A 20,113-nucleotide genomic window follows, 5' to 3' on the forward strand; every position below is an offset into this window, starting at 1 on the left:
TCATTTTCGTAGTCTTCTTTTGAAAATAAAGCCCTACGATTTGAAGCAGCTCTTTAAATTCCTCCAAAGTCATCCGGAGAAAATTATTATGTCCAAAAAAATCGCCCCAAAGAATTTCAACGACACCATGTGAAGGTCGCGTTAGGAGCCAATCTCTCGCCAACAACCTCCTTCTTCTCGCATAGCGGATCCTTTTGCTCGACATAAAAGTAGCGTACAGGAGGAAAATTTCCTCTTCTTCACTAAAATCGCACATTTTCGCTCAAACGACTGAAATGCTTCAAAAACAAAAACACTCATCTGACAACCCGTGTGCCATCGTGACATTGAGCAATTCTAGCAATGTCCTGTCTAAATCAGCGATTTCGAGTGATTCTATAAGTTTTAATGAGCAACTTTTCACTTTAACTTTAATGTGAAATTTTCTAGTGTGATCGTAAGAGGGTGTCAGCTATTTTTCTAGCGTAAGAGGTTTGGAATTTTATAAAGTGCCTCTACTAGGTTATCTGCTTAAGAAGTTTCCTTTGCAAAATTTTATGCATTCTGAGATGAATGGAAAGGCAAACTATCAAATTATCGTAAAAAATAGATGTTCAATTAACAATATTTAGGTTTTTTTCTGCAAATCAAAAAAATCCTCTGTTTTTTAGGTTATGTCTCCATAACCTCACATTTTAGGCGACCTCTTTAGTGCAAAATGGAAAATAAAGCCCTGAGTAAATCTAGTTTAAATTTAAAGTGATTTTGCAATCAAAAATTACTAAAGATCATGCAAGATCATTAGAGATCACATGTAAAACACATCTATGCAGGCAAATTGATAAAATTCAATTCACATGATGTACATAATTCTGCTACAGAGATCACCATCAAAATTAATAAAATAATGACTGGCAACAAATGAAAATTTAATGATACAATTGTCACAAGACACTTTATCAAACATATATTGAAAGAATGAAAATCAGACAATTTACATTCATGCATTCGTCACAGTAACAAAATTCATTGTAGTTTTCTTCATCATCATCATTGCTGTGATCGTATCCATCATGAAATTTCTGCCTTCGTCTGAGTTTTTTCAATCTCCACCAATCTTTCAACCACGACCACTCCATCACTTAACACCAATTTCTCCCACAATATCCTTCTCTCACTTTTCCATCCAGAGTCATATGGAATATTTGCAGATCATTTATATTTATAAATAATCACAATTTAGTCACATTTTCCCAATCACTTTTAATTACTCAGCCACTTCTGCAGGAAAATACATTTTAGCACATTCTCAATAGTAGAAGTGCAATAAAATTGATTGTTCTGTTTTTCACTTTCGACTGACAAAGAAAACAGCCGATATTTGTTTATCTTCATAACATATTTTTGTGCGATTTATTTTTCACTACCAATTGAAAATTTAATGTTCCATTGAGAAAAAATTCTTTTTCTTGCTTCTGGTTTTTTTTTGCAAATTGATTTTTCGATAATCTTTTTCCCTCGTGTGCGTCTCTTCTTTAAGTTCTCCCTGTTATGCAAATAAAGCGTCTTTCATAAGGTTTCAAGAGCCAACCAACACACGCAATATTGGAACTTTTCAAGTACTTCTAGAATTATATAGTTTTAGTCTATTTATAATTGATCTTTTCTTTCATAATAATCCGCCTTCACTATAGCAAAAGAGAGACAGATGAAGCGAAGCACCCAACTATAATTTGCAACATACAACAACTAACTGGGAGGTATTTGTGAGAAAATGCGTCAATTAGACACAGAGAAATGATTTTGTTGACAATGGATTGATAATATGTTGATAAGGTTACACGATATCTCTTTTTTTTTGTCACCCTCTCCTAATATTACGTGCGCTGAAGAAAATCAACCTTCACCGGTTGTAACTCTCAAGCAAAACACTTTTCATTGATCTTGGGAAATTGTGGATTTTGTTCCCTAACTAACACATAACAAACACAAGTTTGAGATATAGTTAATCTTAAAGAGGGTATTGTTTGAAAAATTGCACATTTACTCAGTAATATAAAATTACAAATGATCCGATTTTTTCTCCCTTTACTAAATAATGCTCTAGGTCTAGAGAGAATAAAATTAGCAATATTACTGATTGTCTTATCGCAAAATGTATAAAAAGAGAAAAATGCATTTTCATTTCACCATGAAATTAACATTCGCATGTGCCATTCAAAGATGTTCTTTTCATAGAAAGCAGAAGAATACAAAACGGAGAAAATATATGCATTTATCGTTAACCAGAATTTATCATCTGATGAGAAATTGTTTTGGATTTTCTAAGTTTGCTCCGCCCATAATTTTAGGTCAATCCTCTTTTAGAAGTTACGATCATTTGAACTTCAAAAGTACAGTAGACTCTCTCTCAATTGGACATTTGGGGCAAAATATCATCCGGTTTATCGATAGATTTGGGCGTCAAAGCATTTGTAAGTTCCACAAAAAGCGCTAAATTATGAAGAATCACGATAAAATAGGAAGAACTACACCGAATTTGAGGAAAATTAGCTTCATAATTAAACGTGAAAATTGTCAAGAAAATTTTTCGCCCGATTGAAAAAAAAAAACGATTGAGCGAGAGTCTACTGTACTTTTACATATTTTACCATTTACCGGTTCACAACCGATTTGAAGAGATTTATAAATCACACAAAAGATCTCATAAAATAGTTTTAAGAGTAAAATAAAATTGATTTCTGAATTAAAATCAGTTACCGATTATGAATCGATCCTGACTTGTCAGAAATTTCAAGACCTTTCCAACGAGCCCAAATATGATACCATTCGGTTAAGAAATACTCTCTCCAAACCTTTCTTTTTAACCATTGAACTTTAAACCCATTTTTAAGTTTGACATGTTTAACAAGTTTGACGTTTACGTGTTTTGACATTTCAACGAGAATGAGTGAGATCTAGATCTAGTCATCTCGCTCATTCTTATAGAAAATTATGAAAACATGTTTACAAACAAAAGTTACTGTGCGCTGGGAATAAGATGACTAAATTTAGACCTCTTTCACTCTCATTCAAAACTCAAAAACATAGTTACAAAAGAAAAGTTACTGTGCACTGGGCATTCCTTTTTGGTAAGTAAAGAATATTAAATTACATAAATAAATAAGATCTAAATCGAATAATGTGAATTTGCTCTTATTTTTCCTAAAAGATTTCCACAATTCTATTAAATATTATTTAGCTTATTATCTTATTGATAATTGCGTGATAATCATGTGTAACTTTCTTGGGAAAAGTAAAAGAAATTCACATTATTCGAAGTCATGAACGTTCGAAAGGAGAGTACTTTCAACTATAGGGGAAAGTGCTCACCCTTCAAACGTTCATGCCTTCGAATAATGTGAATTTCTTTTGTTTCTCGTAAGAGATTTACACTAAATTATCACGGAATTATCAACAATTGATGATAAGCCAACTAATATTTAATAGAAATGTGTAAGTCTCTTAGGAAAACTAAAAGAAAATTCACATTATTCAAAGGCATGAACGTTCGAAGGGAGAGTATTTTCCCCTACTGTCGCTAATTCAGTTTCTTTTTAATAAGGCATCTTATGATTGTTCATTACTGATGCTTTTTCATAGAATGTACAAAATGATTATAAACCAAAAACAACGTTGTACTTTAAATAGTTTGACGTACGATTTTTTTTCTAGTTTGAGTGACATTTCCGTCCCAAATGCCGGAATCTGAGAGACTCCACTGTAAAATGAAAGCTCTTTATTTTCCAAAAACGTGCAGTTCACAGTTTTTGAAGTAAAATTAAATACTAAAGTATTAAAACTTGATTTTTCTGCTGACAAATTTTAATTTTTTATCACTCTAGATTTTTAATTTTTGTTTGAATTGCCACAAAATTATAAAGAAAAACAAATACGGTGAAGAGAAAATCTTTGAAAAAAACTATGCTAAAATTCAAACATTCGTAATTCATTACAAGTGATTTGTGGGAGTGGCCTATTTTTTGGTCTTTGTAACAAATGTATCAGGATATAGCTTTGAGCGTAGTTCACTCAAGAATTGAATAATATATTTTTGTTTATTTTAAATTTCCACACTTAAGAGATTATTAGCATTAATTTCCCAATAGTATCTAAAAGGGGCGTGTTCTAAAATTATTTATAGGCGGAGCTTCAGAGAAATGGTATCTCTTATTATTCTATCTTTCTATTTTCCTCTTCGAGAAAGTATAGCCATAAAATGTAGTTGTGCATGTCAATAAATCCAATCAGCTCGAGTAAGATCGATTGATTTGAAAAAGTCTCATGAGAATTGAGCAATTGAATTAATTCTCACATGATTGAATAATTAATGTCATGGCATTTTGTTATGGATTGTGCGAAATCTCTTAGTAACAACAATGCCTAAAAGAGATACTTTGGACAATTTCTTTTTTTCTTTGAAAATAGCCACATAAGCGTTCCTATTCTAAAATGATGCACTTTTGCTTTTTCTCAAGAAATTTCACTTTAATATCATCTGGCTTTCATCGCAATTAACAACCACGATACAGAATGGATCTATATTGATGGGGCCACAATTCGTTTATAAAGCACATTGTGTGACTCCCGAGCCATTTGAAATATAGGTCATGTATTTTAATATTATTTCACTCATGTACTTGATCTTTATTTCTTCGAAAGAAGTCACAAAAATTCCCTCTTATTTCGTCACAATACAAAAAATCTCTAAAGTAATAATTCCCAGAGAGCAAAAATTAATCCATCCAGAGGGAAATTTTTCAACGAAAAATCAATTTACACGTTTCACCATTTAGAACACTTCTATTATTTCTTATTTTTTTCGGTGAAGGGCAAAAAAATCATCAATATTTGACTAACTTTTTTACTACTCTAAACATTTATTACACAATCAACTCCACTGTCTTTCCCTCTCTCTTTCTTTCAGTTTTCCTTTACTTTATCATGATAAAAAAACACGATATTTGAGCATATTCGTGTTTGCTGAAATTATCGAATTTTTCCACCTTCCACCCACAAAGCATAAGTATTATCTCTATTCATTTTGATAATTTTTGTCACACACAGAAAAAGGAAGAAAAAAAATGAATATCGTGGCACACGTTTTAGCACACCACCAGTGAGAAAAACACGGAAAACTTTGAGCTTGAAGAAATCCACAAAAAGACTTCTTAGTGACAACAAAGCTCAATACTGACTAAATAAAAGTCTCTCTTTCGGTGGGATATAAATCTATGCTGGTGTCGCTGTGGGGACTCTCAAACATTTTATTGTGAGCAAAAATGTTGGAGGCATACACAATAATTTTTGTATACAAGAATCCGATCGTCTTACGATATTCTACGATGGAATTTTTCATCGTACTTTTGCTCAAAAGATACAGCCACATTTTGTTCATCATCACTCTACACCCAAAACTCGGAGGAAAATACCGAAAATACATTAAAAATGGCCCTCTCCAAATTTTCCGCAAGAGTGGCACACGAAAATTCAAATAAACATTTTTGTTGAAGTGTGATTGTTCATCTATATTTATTGATAATTTAAATATAGAAATAGATGAAGCACCCTTTACAAAATTAACACACTGAATTTCATTCAACATTATTATTATTATCCGTTTAATTACCCATAGAAGAACATCAAATGAACTAAAATGTAATTTGAGTCACAAAGTGTCATAAGGCGATATTAATAAATTTCCCAATTGCCCACCAATAAAGAATTGTTATCATTTTATGAAGACTTTATCAAATAATTTGATAATTCATAATTTTGCACACAAGCATTAAACCAAGTGTTTGTTGAACTTGTTATTAAAGAGTTTATATATTTTAAATCTTGTTTGTTTCTCTTTAGAGCAAAACATTAAATATTTATCTAACTCCGGCAAATGTGAATTTATGATTTTACAAAATTTTCCCTAAAAAATGTGGCAAAACAAAGTTAGAATAAAATTTCCTATTTAATCTTGTTTTCATTAACTCGTGATCGAAAAATTAGATTCAAAAAAATATTAATTGGTCTTATCACGGTTTATACAAGGAAGAAAAAAGTGCATAAGAAGCATTTTGAACTCAAATTACAAATCCAATTAAACCTTTAGGGGAAAGTACCCTGCCTTCGAACATTTATGCCTTCGAGTAATGTAAACTTTCTTTTAATTTTCTTAATAAACTTGCACCTTTCTTTTAAATATTAGTTGGCTTATTATTAATAATTAATAATTATTTGAGAATTTTGTGTAAATCTCTTAGGAAAAATAAAAGAAATTCACATTATTCGAAGGTATATGAACGTTCGATTGAAGAGTACTTTCCCTTACTGTACCTGCAATCTTTTAGATCTTACTTATTTATATAATTCAATATTCTTTACTAACCAAAAAGGAATGTCCAGTGCACAATAACTTTTCTTTTGTAACTATGTTTTTGAGTTTTGAATGAGAGTGAAAGAGGTCTAAATTTAGTCATCTTACTCCCAGCGCACAGTAACTTTTGTTTGTAAACATGTTTTCATAATTTTCTATAAGAGTGAGCGAGATGACTAGATCTAGATCTCACTCATTCTCGTTGAAATGTCAAAACACGTAAACGTCAAACTTGTTAAACATGTCAAACTTGAAAATGGGTTTAAAGTTCAATGGTTAAAAAAGAGGTTTGGAGAGAGTATTTCTCAACCGAATGGTATCATATTTGATCTCGTTGGAAAGGTCTGAAATTTCTGACAAGTTAGGACCTATTCCAATCGGTTCATAATCGGTAACTAATTTTAATTCAAAAATCAATTTTATTTTACTCTTAAAACTATTTTATGAGATCTTTTGAGTGATTTATAAATCGTTTCAAATCGGTTGTGAATCGGTAAATGGTGAATTATGTAGTACTTTTGAAGTTCAAATGATCGTAACTTCTAAAAGAGGATTGACCTAAAATTATGGGCGCAGTAAACTCAGAAAATCCAAAACTATTTCTCATCAGATGATAAATTCCGGTTAACGATAATGCATATATTTTTTCTGTTTGTATTCTTCTGCTTTCTATGAAAAGAACATCTTCGAATGGCACATGCGAATGTGCCATTCAAATAATTAAGTAGGGTGACGGCATTACTTGTGGCCTGTCTAATCAAAAAAAAAAAATAGATGAACTATCATAACATATTAAATAATCTTAATTTTGTGGATTTTCGAAATCATTTTGTGATAAAATGTGAACATTTTTGCGGGGAGGTTATAACGTTATAAGTAAAGACAGACCACAAGCAATGCTACCATCCTACTACAAAACTTTCTTCCGGGAGAAGTGGGACACCTTTGAAAGTGGGGCAGTTTTGCACTTGAGATTATTCTCCTATTTTTAAATACAATTGAGCCATATCATAATGTAATTTAGCTTCTCAATATGTTTGTGAAGATAATTTATATCACGATAAGGCTCGATTCTATTTAAAAATAGAAGAAAAATCCCAAATTCAAAGCTGCCCCACATTAAAAAATGCCCCACTTCCCCCAACTACATCTTTCAGAATATTCCCTTTCGTATCACAGTTTCTCTATCTCTCTGTCTATCTGTTATAAGATTAAGAGGCTAAACTGTAAGAGATAGCAGCTTGGGGTATTAGGAATACGTGCTGAGATATTGACAAGAACTATTCAGGAAGGTTGTCAAATAATGACATTTCCCGAAAAACACCGAAGTGTTTATATTCTTTTTGAATATGATGGAAAGTCTTCGTTTTCCGGCTTTTCTTTGCGTCTCAAGTTTCACATATTTTGTTCTTATTTTAATAAAACATCAATTAATGCCCAGGCAATACTCTTTTTCACTTTCACTGTGACTGATTTTATGATAATTGCTTCATTCACAGCTGTAGTTTTAAAAATTCGAAAATCAGTTTCGAAAGACAAAGAGAAGACGTTTTTACTTCTTGAAATACTTCCTGTTCGAATTTCGAAGTGTCTTGAGTATCAAAATGTATCTGTTTTTGTTTTGTTGTGAGGAAAATCAAAGCAAGAAAGTTAATTTCAATATAATTTCTCTGAGTAATGCTTTTAACGGTTTCTCAGTGTGATATTTCATAAAATTTTTCCAGTGCGTAAATTTAGCTTGAATTCTTCGAATATAAACGATTTTACATTGGGTAAATAGAGTTCAATTTACCTTTCATCCAAAAAACTATTAGAGAATCATACTCCAGCTGTGAATGAGAAAGACTGTGTTCAGTAATAACCTTTCGAAGAGACAAAAGTACTCCAAATCCAAGCTAAAGTGCAAGTTCACATATTTATCGCTTTGGCACTGCCTGTTTCATAATTTTGAATTTTCGGTTTTCTTGACACTTGAAAGTATGTTTTTGCGGAGTTTTGTAGAATTTCAAGATAGCTAAAATATTTGATTTTGAAAAAAAATTAATATTCTTTTTAAGAAATTATTCACTATCGAGCAACTCGTCGGTTTAAATTTTCCAACTTCCAACGGGTTTTTAGGTAAGTTCTCTCGGATACATCTTCAAATCAGTGCAATACACACCTCAACTGTAAAAAGCTTTCAAATCAGGAAGGTTTTTACTAAACGTAAGGACTGTATCTAATATCTGTTGAAAGGATGCGTCGTCGTGAATAAGCCACGAACAAAGCAAATAAACTTTCATTTTAATGAGGACTTAGCTAAGTCCACAACGCTAAGATTACCCGATTTTTTCAAGATATGACTTGAGTGCAAAGTCTCATCTGTAAATCTATAGTCAGAAGTCTGTATACTCTTCACACTTCACAACAGAGCTTATTTTGGATTAATTATTAACAAATAATAAGCATGTATTTGAAGGATTCCAAGGGAATTATTCACTTACTATTGTAGACATTTCAGAAAATCGGAAAATCATCATCAGGACCCTACTAGATTGCATATCGCTCAATAAACATGATTAAAATTACAATTGAACATATTCTCTAGCACCCAGTATAACCTATAAATAAATATTGTCTCTTTCGATTATTATTTCTTCCAATCCTTGAAGAATTATTTGACAGGAAAATATCCGAAAACCGACGGAAAAAATTTAAAAACGCTCTTACAAACGTTTTTAGAACAAACAAAGCTGTTTTTCAAAAAATAGAACTGACTTGTAGATCACAGGAAGACAATAATTGTCAATCATCATTTAGGTATAATAACATTTAAAAATTAAAAGCTGTGCGGTCTCTCAAATATTTTCATAAAAATTATCAAATTATTTCGATTAAAAATTGAAATTTTCATTTCTTAATTATTTGCAGTATCTTGCAATATTATAGAATTGCATGGCAAAAATTATTTACTTTCGACAGAAACTTCACCAGCCTAATGCTATTTTTGAGGGAAATCCTTCCAAAAAAGCAAATTTCTAATAATAGACTCAAAATACACAAATAGCTAGTTCAAATGACGTCAATTATCTCTAAAATCCTGAGTGTAAAAATCAATTGTTCATACTCATAGACGCAAATTCTCTCCAATTGAAAAATAATTAATATTCCAATGAGGAGACAAATAATGTCAGCAGGTGTTTTCGAACGAAAGATTGTGCCTGGGTTTAATAATGTTCCCAATTTTGGGTGCAAAAGATATACCAGCTTATCACATTATTGTGCATATTTGACTCTCAAATTGGCAAACACTGAACTCGTTATAAAATGTACAACACAATTTAAACTGCGAATTGCTCTTTATATGAGGCCGCGCAATGTATCTCGGGAGATATTTTTGAACGATTTAATGAATGAACAAAAAAATTGCACCGACAGAGCCCGTCAATTAGCACATTAGACATTTGCTGACTCAACTCGCACCCCGCACCAAAGGAAGAAAAATTGAATGTCAACACTTACTTCCAGCTCATCAAAATACATCTCATGCCACCAGTAGCTATTTTCCTTAGATTTCATTGACGGATCCATAATGAGATAGTATCAATATTCGAAATTTATATAGATTCACACAAAATTTCACCCACCCACCCACTTTACCACCCAAAAAAATAAACTTTTTCACAAAGTTTGATCTTTCGACGCACTTTTCCACCTTTTCGAGAACTCTACACCAACTAGTCTGATGCTCCCCTCGTAGAGTCACGATTATTTATCCAAAGAGACTTTCTCATATTGGTTTAAAAATAATATTCTCAAACCAAAATAAAAATTAAAAAAAAATATATTGTAGAGAGATGGCTTTTAAATATATATCTCGCACACACTTTTACCACCTCTTTCAAACTCAACCGCACTCTCGGTCTCTTTACCCTCGCGGAAATGTTAGAATAGATTTTTTCTGTCTCAGGTGGAACTGAGGAAAAATTGAAACATTGGAGGCGGGAGGATATGTGAGAATTTTAAAGCTCAATGGACTGCAAAATTAAATATAATAGAGTCAACATTGTACGCGAAAAGGTACACAATTAGCGCAGTAAAATGATATAGAGAGCGATATTACACGGAACTCCATATTACTCAGATAGTGTGAATTACTTTATTGACGGCCCCAGTCCCCATTGTAAACTGTAGCAAAATATTCTTAAAATATGAAAACTCATTTAATTAAATTGATAATCATTTTTATTTGCGGCATATTTGTTAAACACAAAAAAAAACATTTATAGTAGTTGTAAGTTATTGATTGTGTGATAAGATTATTTAAAATGCAATTAAATGTAGGGGCTATTAATTAATCGAATAAGTTTTTTGACTGATTGATATTGCTGTTCATATTAGGTAAAATTCAGAATCTAAAAAATGAGGGCATTTTGGAAAGCTCTCGTGAAATTTCCACTATCCTTTCTAACATTCAGTTTATAAGACCACCGCTAGGGGCGCTATTATTAAAATGAAAAATTTTCAATTTTCTAAGTTAAATAACACAAAAATTCCATTGTGCATCGGGCTAAAATTTCAGTATGTTGTAGCCACAGATTATATCTATCAAACAAAAAAATACTTAAGTCGATCGATAACCCCTGAGATCCGAGCTATAAGGGGTCAAAGTTCGAAAATTGACCGGCCTCTATCTCCGGTTCTAATTAACATTTTGACCAAAGTTTTGGGTTTTCGGTTTCGTCTCGATGAACACTTTCAGATGAAGGTTCAAAAAGTGTGGTGAACGGGTGGCGCTAGGAAAGCTTTTTCTTAAAAACTCATTTTCTCAAAAAACGCAATTAGGAATTTTGATCAAATTATAGAGTGTTGTAGCCTAGGCTATGAAGTTTCCAAAAAGTGGCGTGGGCTCGCTGTTGTTACAATAGAACCGGAGATATGAGGGGTCAAATTTTGTAAAATTCAAAATGCCATATCTCCGGTTCTATTTGACCGATTTTGACGGAAAATTAAAGGTGAGGACGCAAATTAGATGTCTCGTATAAGCGCACCAACTTTTTATAACATTTTAACTTCGTAGGACCAACGCTAGGGGCGCCACAGTCGAAAAACGATTTTTTATAACATGTAACCTCAATTATCTCAACACGTGCTTAACCGATCTTGATGATTACTTCGGCATAATTGTAGAGCACATTTACACTCAGTCCCGACATTATGCACTTCGGGATTATGCACATACAATTATGCAAGTTTGCCTACTTTTAGGAGTCAATTTATGAAATCATTTTTGAAATACGCCTGAATGTATACTGTTTTGTGGCGTGGGAAATTTGAAGATACTATGCTTATTTTCAGTATAAAACTTTAATTTCTTTTATTAAGGTAAAAATTTTGAATATTCTTACAATTTCTTGAAGAACTCTGGTCAAAGAATAGGGGAGACTGGAATAAAAAGTCACAAAACGGATATTTTATTTTTTTACAAGCTACCCTAGTGCCCCAGAAATTTCTAATTAGTGCAGTTTTATGGGAAATTTACTGCTCTACAACTTTGTGAAAGTCATTTTTGTCTATTGTGTAAGAAAATACATTTATCGAGCTGTTTTCTAAAAGGTAATTTTGTGACCATTCTCAAAAATGCTGGGGCAAATAGTATCAGGCCTGAGATACTGTCACATTTTGATTCGCTTTATTATGGGATTCCGTAAATTTAAGTAAAATACCTAGATGACATTCTTTCATAGAAAATTTATTCTTATACACCTTTGTAAAACACCGTTTTCTCTATCTGAGCGAGAAAAGTGCTTTTCAAGCTATTTTAGAAAAAAAAAAACACACAAGAGACTGCTAATCGTTTGTCCAATGCAAACAAAAAGCGGTGAAACATGGAAGTGACGTTTCTTCTTGCCGTGAGACATCAGAAATTTCTTCGGTCTTTGTTACTTTTTACCCCAAGTGGTCATTTTTAATAAAAGGATTTCTGGAGAAAAGAATCTTTGTAATATTCTAAAATAGACATCGGATTCGTATTCAAAGAATATCCAGATAATTTGGGAAATATTCACCAGTGCATTAAATTTAAAATAAGTAGCTAATAACTGATATCTTCTGCACGGAAAATATTTCAAAAATAGGGCTCAAAATTTCGATATTTGCATTTTCTAAATTACTTGTTCAAATTCTAACAAACTTACGACATTGAAGAAGACCTATGGAGGCTATCTATGGAAAAAATTTTAAGCTGCGATCTTATTTATCTTGGAAGATATTGAATTTTAAAATTTTCGATTTGTGACTTTTTGCCCCAGTCTCCCCTACTGTTTGTTGATGAATTTCTTTTAAACAGTTGAATCTTTTTGCTCTGACTACATTTATTTCACGTAAAATTCGTTCTATGGCCGATTCATTTAAAAGAATTCGCCTTCGGTATACAAATTTTCTCGATGCATAAAGCCATTTTACAGGTTTTTCGGTCCCAAAAATGTGCACAATCCCGGGACTGAGTGTATATCTATATTTTGTCCAAACACTATTTTTTGCTCAGACAATTCCATCTGCCAGATTTTGTCGTTTTAGTGTGAAAAAAATGATTTTTCGAATCGACCAAGACGGAACAAAATCCCGATTCAAAATCCTGAAAGCCAAAATCCTGAATTCTTAAAAGTGTCATAGCTACTCCCACGATTGCACTCGCGCTTTCTGGAGGCAAAGGGAAATCTTCTGTGTCTTAGAAAATTATTCTAAACATTTTCCCACATATAATTTCATCCCTTTCAGGATTTCGAACATTCGGGATTTTGGCTTTCGGGATTTTGGTGTTCGGGATTTTGGTGTTCGGGATTTTGGCTTTTGGGATTTTGGCTGCCACCGGACCAAGGCACTTAAAATAGGGTTTTAAATGGAAAGTCTCACAAAATACAACAATTCTTTAATATAGTTGAAGTTCATCAAATGAACACTTGGGGCGCTCTGGTCGCAAAGACGAGTTCAGGAACAAACAACTTCGATTATCTCGGCTTCTGAGTAATCGATGAGATCAAGTTCTATGGCAAGATTATAGAAAACATTCTGGTATATTTTGCCCATACAGTGCCCGCTCTCTAATCCGGATCTCTGTAATCCGGACGAGTTATCGACGGTTACATTTAAAATAATTTTGAGGTCATGTATGCATTAGGGCGTTTCAACTAGGAAAAAATTTTTTTGGCACTATTCTCACGGTGCTGTATTTGATGAGACAAGAAAATTTTTCTTCTACGACCATATGATCAGACGTCGTTTAGAGGTGGCTTAGCGACCCTCTCTGTAATGTGAAATCCGGTAAAATCAGAAATTTGTTCTACAGAGAGGGTCGTTCAGCCACCTCTAAACAGCGTCTGATCATATGGTCGTAGAAGAAAAACTTTCTTGTCTCATCAAATACAGCACCGTGAGAATAGTGCCAAAAAATTTTTTTCCTAGTTGAAACGCCCTAGTATGCATGGGTGTTCAGGCAATGAAAATGAATTATCTTGTGATGTTTTTGTTTAATAAATGAAATATATAATAGCATAGAATTCTCTAATTATGTCTTTCAAACTTCTTTAAAACTTTTATTCTAATTCTAGAAAGAAAACCTTGTGTTATATTAGATGAGATCATATATTCTGTCAGTAGAAGAGGTAAAAAGTTTGGAGTGGTATATCTCAGCTCCTGATGAACATAATTGGATGAGTGAACTATTGTTGGAAAGCTTGGTTCATTAGCTTTCAGAATCTGGTATATGTAGTCTGCTATGAGTAAATCATGGTCATCCAGAACCATTTATGTCGAAGAAGACACTTTTTGCAACGTCTTTTTTGACCATTCACTGCTGGGACCAGGAGTGACCCATAATTCTCGCACTTGGACTGTTCGTTAGAGGAACTCAAAGGGTATAATTTGTGGAAGAAACTTTTTTTTGGACATTTCACTTTTTTTTATTCATCGACTTTTGCAAGAATTTTAACATTTTATACGCATAGAAAAAAATGACAGAAGATAATTGAATGGCGTCCCCCAACTTCAGCTCTAAATCGAATTTGCATGCATTCCGAGTTAGCTCACATTAAGAATCTCACCTACAATAAGCTGATCTAGGCCTATCACTAGCTTTCTTCACTGAGATAAAAAGAGGGTGCGATTAACTTTTTTTCCTCATAATTTTAACACTTTTTAGGTGTAAAAATATATCAACATTTTTAAATGTTAATTTTACACCTTGTTAAGGGTAAAATTAACATGAAAAGGGTAACTTTAACCCATAATACACCTAAAACGCATAATATTTACACCGATTTCGGATCAATAATGCAAGGTAAAATTAACATTTCCGGAATGTTAACTTTTTCGGATTTCTCTCAGTGTTTAATGAATCTGACCAATTTTTTTTAGGAAACGTGCGACCTAAAACAGCTACATATTGCAATAAGGTCAGATTCATTAAATGAAAATGGGAAAAACATAAAGTGTTCAAAGTCAGAGTATGTGCGAAACCTGAAAGCCTACATCTAATTTTCTTCTGTGAATCCCAAGTAATTTATCACCCCTAATCACACTCTGAAGTAAAGAAACATCTTAGTAATTTAGTTGAATTGGATACAAGTGTAAACACAACCGGAATACGAAGACAAATAATTCTTATCAAAAAATGGGATGATAAGATGTCTTTCATTGAATTTCAAGAGGAATTACTCTGTGTAGTAACTATCAGGAGCACACAGAGCTCCTCTGAAAATGCTTCTTAGGTCATTAATACTATAAATCATCCACTGCTAGATTGCAAATAATAATCATCATTGAGGTCATTGTCAGTGATGACTTTTGCAACATTTTACAGCCCAAATATTTTGTAAATAATAACACATTCCCTTAGTATGTTGATGATATTTTAAATTGTTTTTTTTTTAACGCAATTCTCTCGTGCGTTTTGTGCAAATAAACAAGTCGGAGATTAGAAAATATGAACACGAGACACTGACAACTGGAAAATACACTATTTGCCTTTTTGAAATAGAGTAGTCTCCTTATCGAGAAATTCAAGTAGAACATGTTTGTGTGATCTTATCAAAAAAAAAGTGCCCAGTAAAAATTGGAACAATAGTTGAGGCTTTAATTTTTGAACACTCACATCGATAACTGAGACATGAAGAACACGAGCAGCAACTAGTTATGGATTTCTAGTCAAAATTGTGGACAGGAAGATGATTCGGATTAATTGTAGTGAAATTTTCTTACCTGAAACAAAGAAATGAGAAAAAGTTATTTTTTTGGTGAAAATAAAAATCAATTTAATTCAGTATTTTTTACCTCTCCGACATAGAATCCGGGTCGATTGGCCTGTTGGAGTCCTTGGTAGCCAGTCTCTAGCTCAGTATACGACATTCTGATGCAGTTGCTGGTGGATCGATAAAATTGCAAACTTCCGGATGACGCAGAATGTGGTCGAGGGTCAAATTTTGGCCCACCTGCTTCTCACTCGCGCACTCTTTTAAAATCAACCCAGCCAAAAATCTCTCCCGTATCAATTGCCAGAGATGTGTACTGTGTATTTTTGGTACATCAGTACTCGATGTTATCACTTGGCAGAGAAATTTTAAATGTATATTTAGCGTTGATGAACTCTCCTGCAATTTGTGTCGCACGCCATTGATTTTTTCTCAACATTTTTTTCACGCATTTATGCACAGAAAAACAACAAAATTCCACTTAAATACACAGGGTAGTAGTGTCAGTTAAAGATTTTCATACTTTTCACTGAATTTTATCAAAGTTTAATGGGTTTTTTTGGACAATTTTCTGCCGAGCGGAGATTTTTATCCGCAAAATGATGGCCGGACGCTGTCGAAACCACGAAACATAACAATTCGGAGCGCGAATTACAAGAATGACAGTTCCGAATATTTACCAAACCCACCGCATCGAGCGCTGCGATCTGCAGCTAACTTCAGTCGCTTGAAATCATTCGTGTTTTGCTTTTTTGCCTGCCTTTTCTATTCCTTAAAAATATCATGAATAGAATGGAATCTAGGGATGTGGACCCAAGGATTTGTCGTATTTGTGAGAGTAAAAAGTTCCTGGTCAATCTCTTAGAGGAAGACAATATTCACTTACTTGGGAAGCTGAGAGAAATCCAAGATGTAAAGGTAAACAAACAATTCCGGAAGATCTCAATGAATTTTCTTAAATTTCCCATATTTCTGTATTTCCGGTACTTCCAGAAAAAGACTGACGTGGAAAACATTGACGAACTGTTCCACTACATATGCCGATCGTGCGAAAATGCCCTGGAAGGATTTTTCGTGTTCAAAAATCGAGTCCAGAAGATGTACAGGAAGTTGATGCATGCTGCACTAACTGGACGGATAAATCTTTCAGCATGTGATGAAGAACCTGAGGAAATTACTGATACTTCATATCCTTCATATAAATTTGATCAAAAACCAAAAGATTTTATTGCAAAACCACTTGACTATGAAGAAGATCGTGATCCTTTGGATGTTCCTATCAGCATGGAAAGTAAGATTTTCGATGATATAAAAAGGTCAGGAATAATCAAAACGGAGCCAGAATTTATTATCATGGATTCGAAATACACCTTGGATTTTGTAGATGATGAAGACAAGGATGTAACGTATGAACCAGATGAAAGTAGCTCCTCTGATGAAATTGATTCCACGCCACTTCGAAAACGAAAGAAATTGAGCCCTAAAAAGGAGCGAGGCAGCAATATCCCTAGCCTCTCCAGTCCTGGACCTAAGAAGAAGCCACAAGACAAGAAAACCAAAACTCCTGAAGATGAAAAATCCCCGATAACCTTCAAAAATTGCCCCATTTGCCATCGGAAATTTTCTGTGGACCAAAATCTTCAGAGTCACATAAAGCTCCACAGTAATTTGGCCTTCAGATGTTTCTCCTGTCGGAGAGTTTACAACTCCCTGCTGAATTGTGAGATTCACGAACTCAGTCACAAAGCTGGTGAACCTGGAGTCGAAGAGAGATTAAAGGAACTGAGGATAAGAAGATCTAAAGCACTGCTGCTATGTCTCAAGAATAAAGAAGCAGCAAAGAAAAGGGCCAGAACGTTCCAGGTAAAAAATGTTTCCACAAAGGACACCAAAAAAGAATGTAAATTGTGTGGAAAAAAGTACAAATTTCTGAATCTTCATGTGAAGTCGCATTTGCAAAAAAATCTCAGTTGCATCTTTTGCTTCGAAAAATTTCGATCAAAGGGCATTTTGAGATTTCACATGAGGCGAAATCATCCTCTGCTTCTTATGGGTAGGAAATAATATTCTTTGAATAAAAACTGAGTTTAAGTTTGAAAAACCGACCTATTTTCTTACTACCCTTCTGCTACCATTCATACAAAATAGAATTTTTCGAATTTCGAATCGTTCAAATTTCTTCAGGAAAGCGTCTTCTATACGAGAGGATTTCGAAATGCAACCCACTGTGCTATGCACAGGTGAGTCTCGGGAAATCTCCCCTAGTGATTCATTCCTGAGATAAATTTTCTCCACCCTCTGTTAAAAATTCTCCAAGAGTGTTCTAACTAAAATAGATAGTCTGGAAGACTTTCTATTTTATTTCGAAACATTTCGAACGTCATTCACACAATGTTTTACAATCAAAGAATTTGTTAAACATAGGTAAAGTTAATATTTATGCCTGGTGACGAACACTTTATAAAGAAGAGGAGATGGGGCATACATCCTCTATATCAAAACCGTCCTACCGCAGGATTTTATGCTAATATTGTTGCTAAATTAAGACAATATCGTAAATTTTTATTTTCCTACAAATCAACTTTAACAATTCGACCATTAAAGAAAATTAAACGATGCATTCAGAAGAGTGATTGATGTCGTGTCCCCATTTCATCTGCTTTTCGACTCTTGATAACTTTGAAAATAGTTCACGAGAAAAACATCTCTTGAAATACAAAAAAACAAGTTTTAAAATCGCTTGAAATGTCAAAATATTCGAACATAAACAAATTGAGCTTTCGAAGAGGGAGATTTTAAGCGCCGAACAACAGGCAAAAATGCACCGGTCTAAAGCTCAGTGGGGGTTTTTGTGTCAAAATGGCGGATTCGAAATAAAATCCCCCCATTTAGATGCTCCCGAAAAGTACAAAAATGCATTCTTTGACTTTCGAGTTCGAGACCGATCTTCGAATTTTTTTAAACTCCGAAGTACATTTGAAATTCAAACAGGTATTCGGCCGTCTCGCTCGCAAAACATGGTTTCGTGCTACATGGTTTCACTTTTTTAATTCGAGATTCCCTTCCCCTCCTGCTGCCAGTACTCGCATATGATTTCGTCTGTATAAAACACTCTTAAGTTGATTCTTATTTGATGTTCCTTATGAACTTTCGCCACCGAAATCCATCTCGACTGAAGTAACTGTAATGTTTTTGTTTAATAAATGAAGTATTTAACTTTTTAAGCTTCTTTAAAACTTTTATACTAATTCTACAAAAAAATCTTGTATTATATTTTCGATACGTTGAACAAATTCACAAAATCCATCCGGATTACGAAGCGGACATCTGTCATTTTGTCTCCCAATCATCCGGATTACAAAGCGAGCACTTCTTGATACTTTCGCAACGTGGCTGAAATACGTCTTGTTCGAATTTCTAAGTGTTCAGTGTCAAAATGTGTTGATCTTCACTTTGTTGTGGAAAAAACAAAAAACAACAACGATTATTGTTTCTTTTACTTTATTTAATCACTACATAATCACTTAGTAGCTTTTTTGCGAGCTTTTTAGTGAAATAATTCATGAATTTTCCACATCTTGTTCGAAAATTTAGCATAACAGTTCGAAATTGAATTTAAAGTCTTCGAACATCAACGTCTTTTTGTGCAAATAGAGTTCCATTTACCTTTTATCCAAGACACTATTGGAGAATCAAAAATCTGCTTGTGTTTGCAATGTCAACTTTCAAGTCCGATAACAAAAAGAGATGGCAAAGCGTCCCAGTTTTGCAGAATGCTCGAACTCACAAGATAGAGCTCTCTGTGAATTAGTTTTTTGCATGATCTTTTGGTGCTTACTGGTCTACTAGATATCAAATTGATTCATAATCACAAAAGCATTTAAAAATCAAAAAAAAAATCGGTACTTAACCAATTCATTACCAATGCAAACCGATGCAGCCGGGTTCGAAATTTCAAAACCTTTCCAAAAAATCCAAATTTAACCAAATCGGTTGAAAAATGGGCCTTCCAAACAGGTTGACTTTTAACTTTCGATAACTCAAAATGGCGAATTTGTCGGTCATTGGTACGTTTGGACGAAATATTCGCCTGGACCATCTCTAAAACATATCCGAAGATCATTGAAAAACCTTTGACCAGTTTTGAGAACAGAAAAACATTGTTTTTAGGGGATGGGAGGGGGTTGGGCAGGTAATAGGGAAAAAAACGTCTGGAGTGGGGGTCATCGAAAACTGGAAGTCGATATCTTTTACCGTTTTAGCTCCAAGACGGTGACAAGTTGAAAAAAAGACGATTATATAACTGCACTCTCTTTGATTTCGAGCAGTAAAAAATAATTAGGCCACTAAAGATTATTCCATGATATATTAAATGGATCGAACATGCGAAAACAAAATGTTTGAAATAAATAAACTCGAAGTTATTTGAAATTTCTAAATAATTGTAGAATTTTAAATTAGTGAATTCACATAATTATTACGCAGGAATTTTATTTTT

The 20,113-nt window shown here is 33.4% G+C and overlaps 2 protein-coding genes across 43 annotated transcripts in view; one reads left to right on the top strand and one right to left on the bottom strand.

Moving 5' to 3' along the window:
- LOC129806972 (inositol hexakisphosphate and diphosphoinositol-pentakisphosphate kinase) overlaps positions 1–15,772 on the bottom strand; it is a 54,860-nt gene extending 39,088 nt beyond the window's left edge. For 25 of the 42 annotated variants that reach the window (XM_055855889.1, XM_055855881.1, XM_055855872.1 and 22 more), the window contains exon 1: positions 978–1,520. In XM_055855889.1, coding sequence (XP_055711864.1) covers positions 978–1,118 — 141 coding nt within the window. In that variant the 5' untranslated portion in view covers positions 1,119–1,520. Of the gene's footprint in view, positions 1–977; positions 1,521–4,878; positions 5,216–15,697 lie in introns of those variants that run through there. The other 17 variants (XM_055855907.1, XM_055855895.1, XM_055855890.1 and 14 more) reach the window with 5 other exon arrangements.
- Positions 15,773–16,286: 514 nt separating this feature from the next.
- LOC129806976 (zinc finger protein 583-like) lies at positions 16,287–17,716 on the top strand. The gene is made up of 2 exons (XM_055855909.1): positions 16,287–16,533; positions 16,609–17,716. The coding sequence occupies exons 1-2, from the start codon at positions 16,399–16,401 to the stop codon at positions 17,677–17,679; spliced, it is 1,206 nt and encodes a 401-aa protein (XP_055711884.1). The 5' UTR covers positions 16,287–16,398; the 3' UTR covers positions 17,680–17,716.
- The last annotated feature ends 2,397 nt before the right edge of the window (positions 17,717–20,113 follow it).

The sequence above is a fragment of the Phlebotomus papatasi genome, chromosome 3, assembly GCF_024763615.1.
Source record: "Phlebotomus papatasi isolate M1 chromosome 3, Ppap_2.1, whole genome shotgun sequence".
Classification (NCBI taxonomy): domain Eukaryota; kingdom Metazoa; phylum Arthropoda; class Insecta; order Diptera; family Psychodidae; genus Phlebotomus; species Phlebotomus papatasi.

Coding starts and splice junctions, on each gene's coding strand:
- LOC129806976 (XM_055855909.1), top strand. CDS start 16,399: ATGAATAGAATGGAATCTAGGGATGTGGACCCAAGGATTTGTCGTATT. Junction 16,534..16,608: donor GAGAAATCCAAGATGTAAAG/GTAAACAAACAA, acceptor CGGTACTTCCAG/AAAAAGACTGACGTGGAAAA.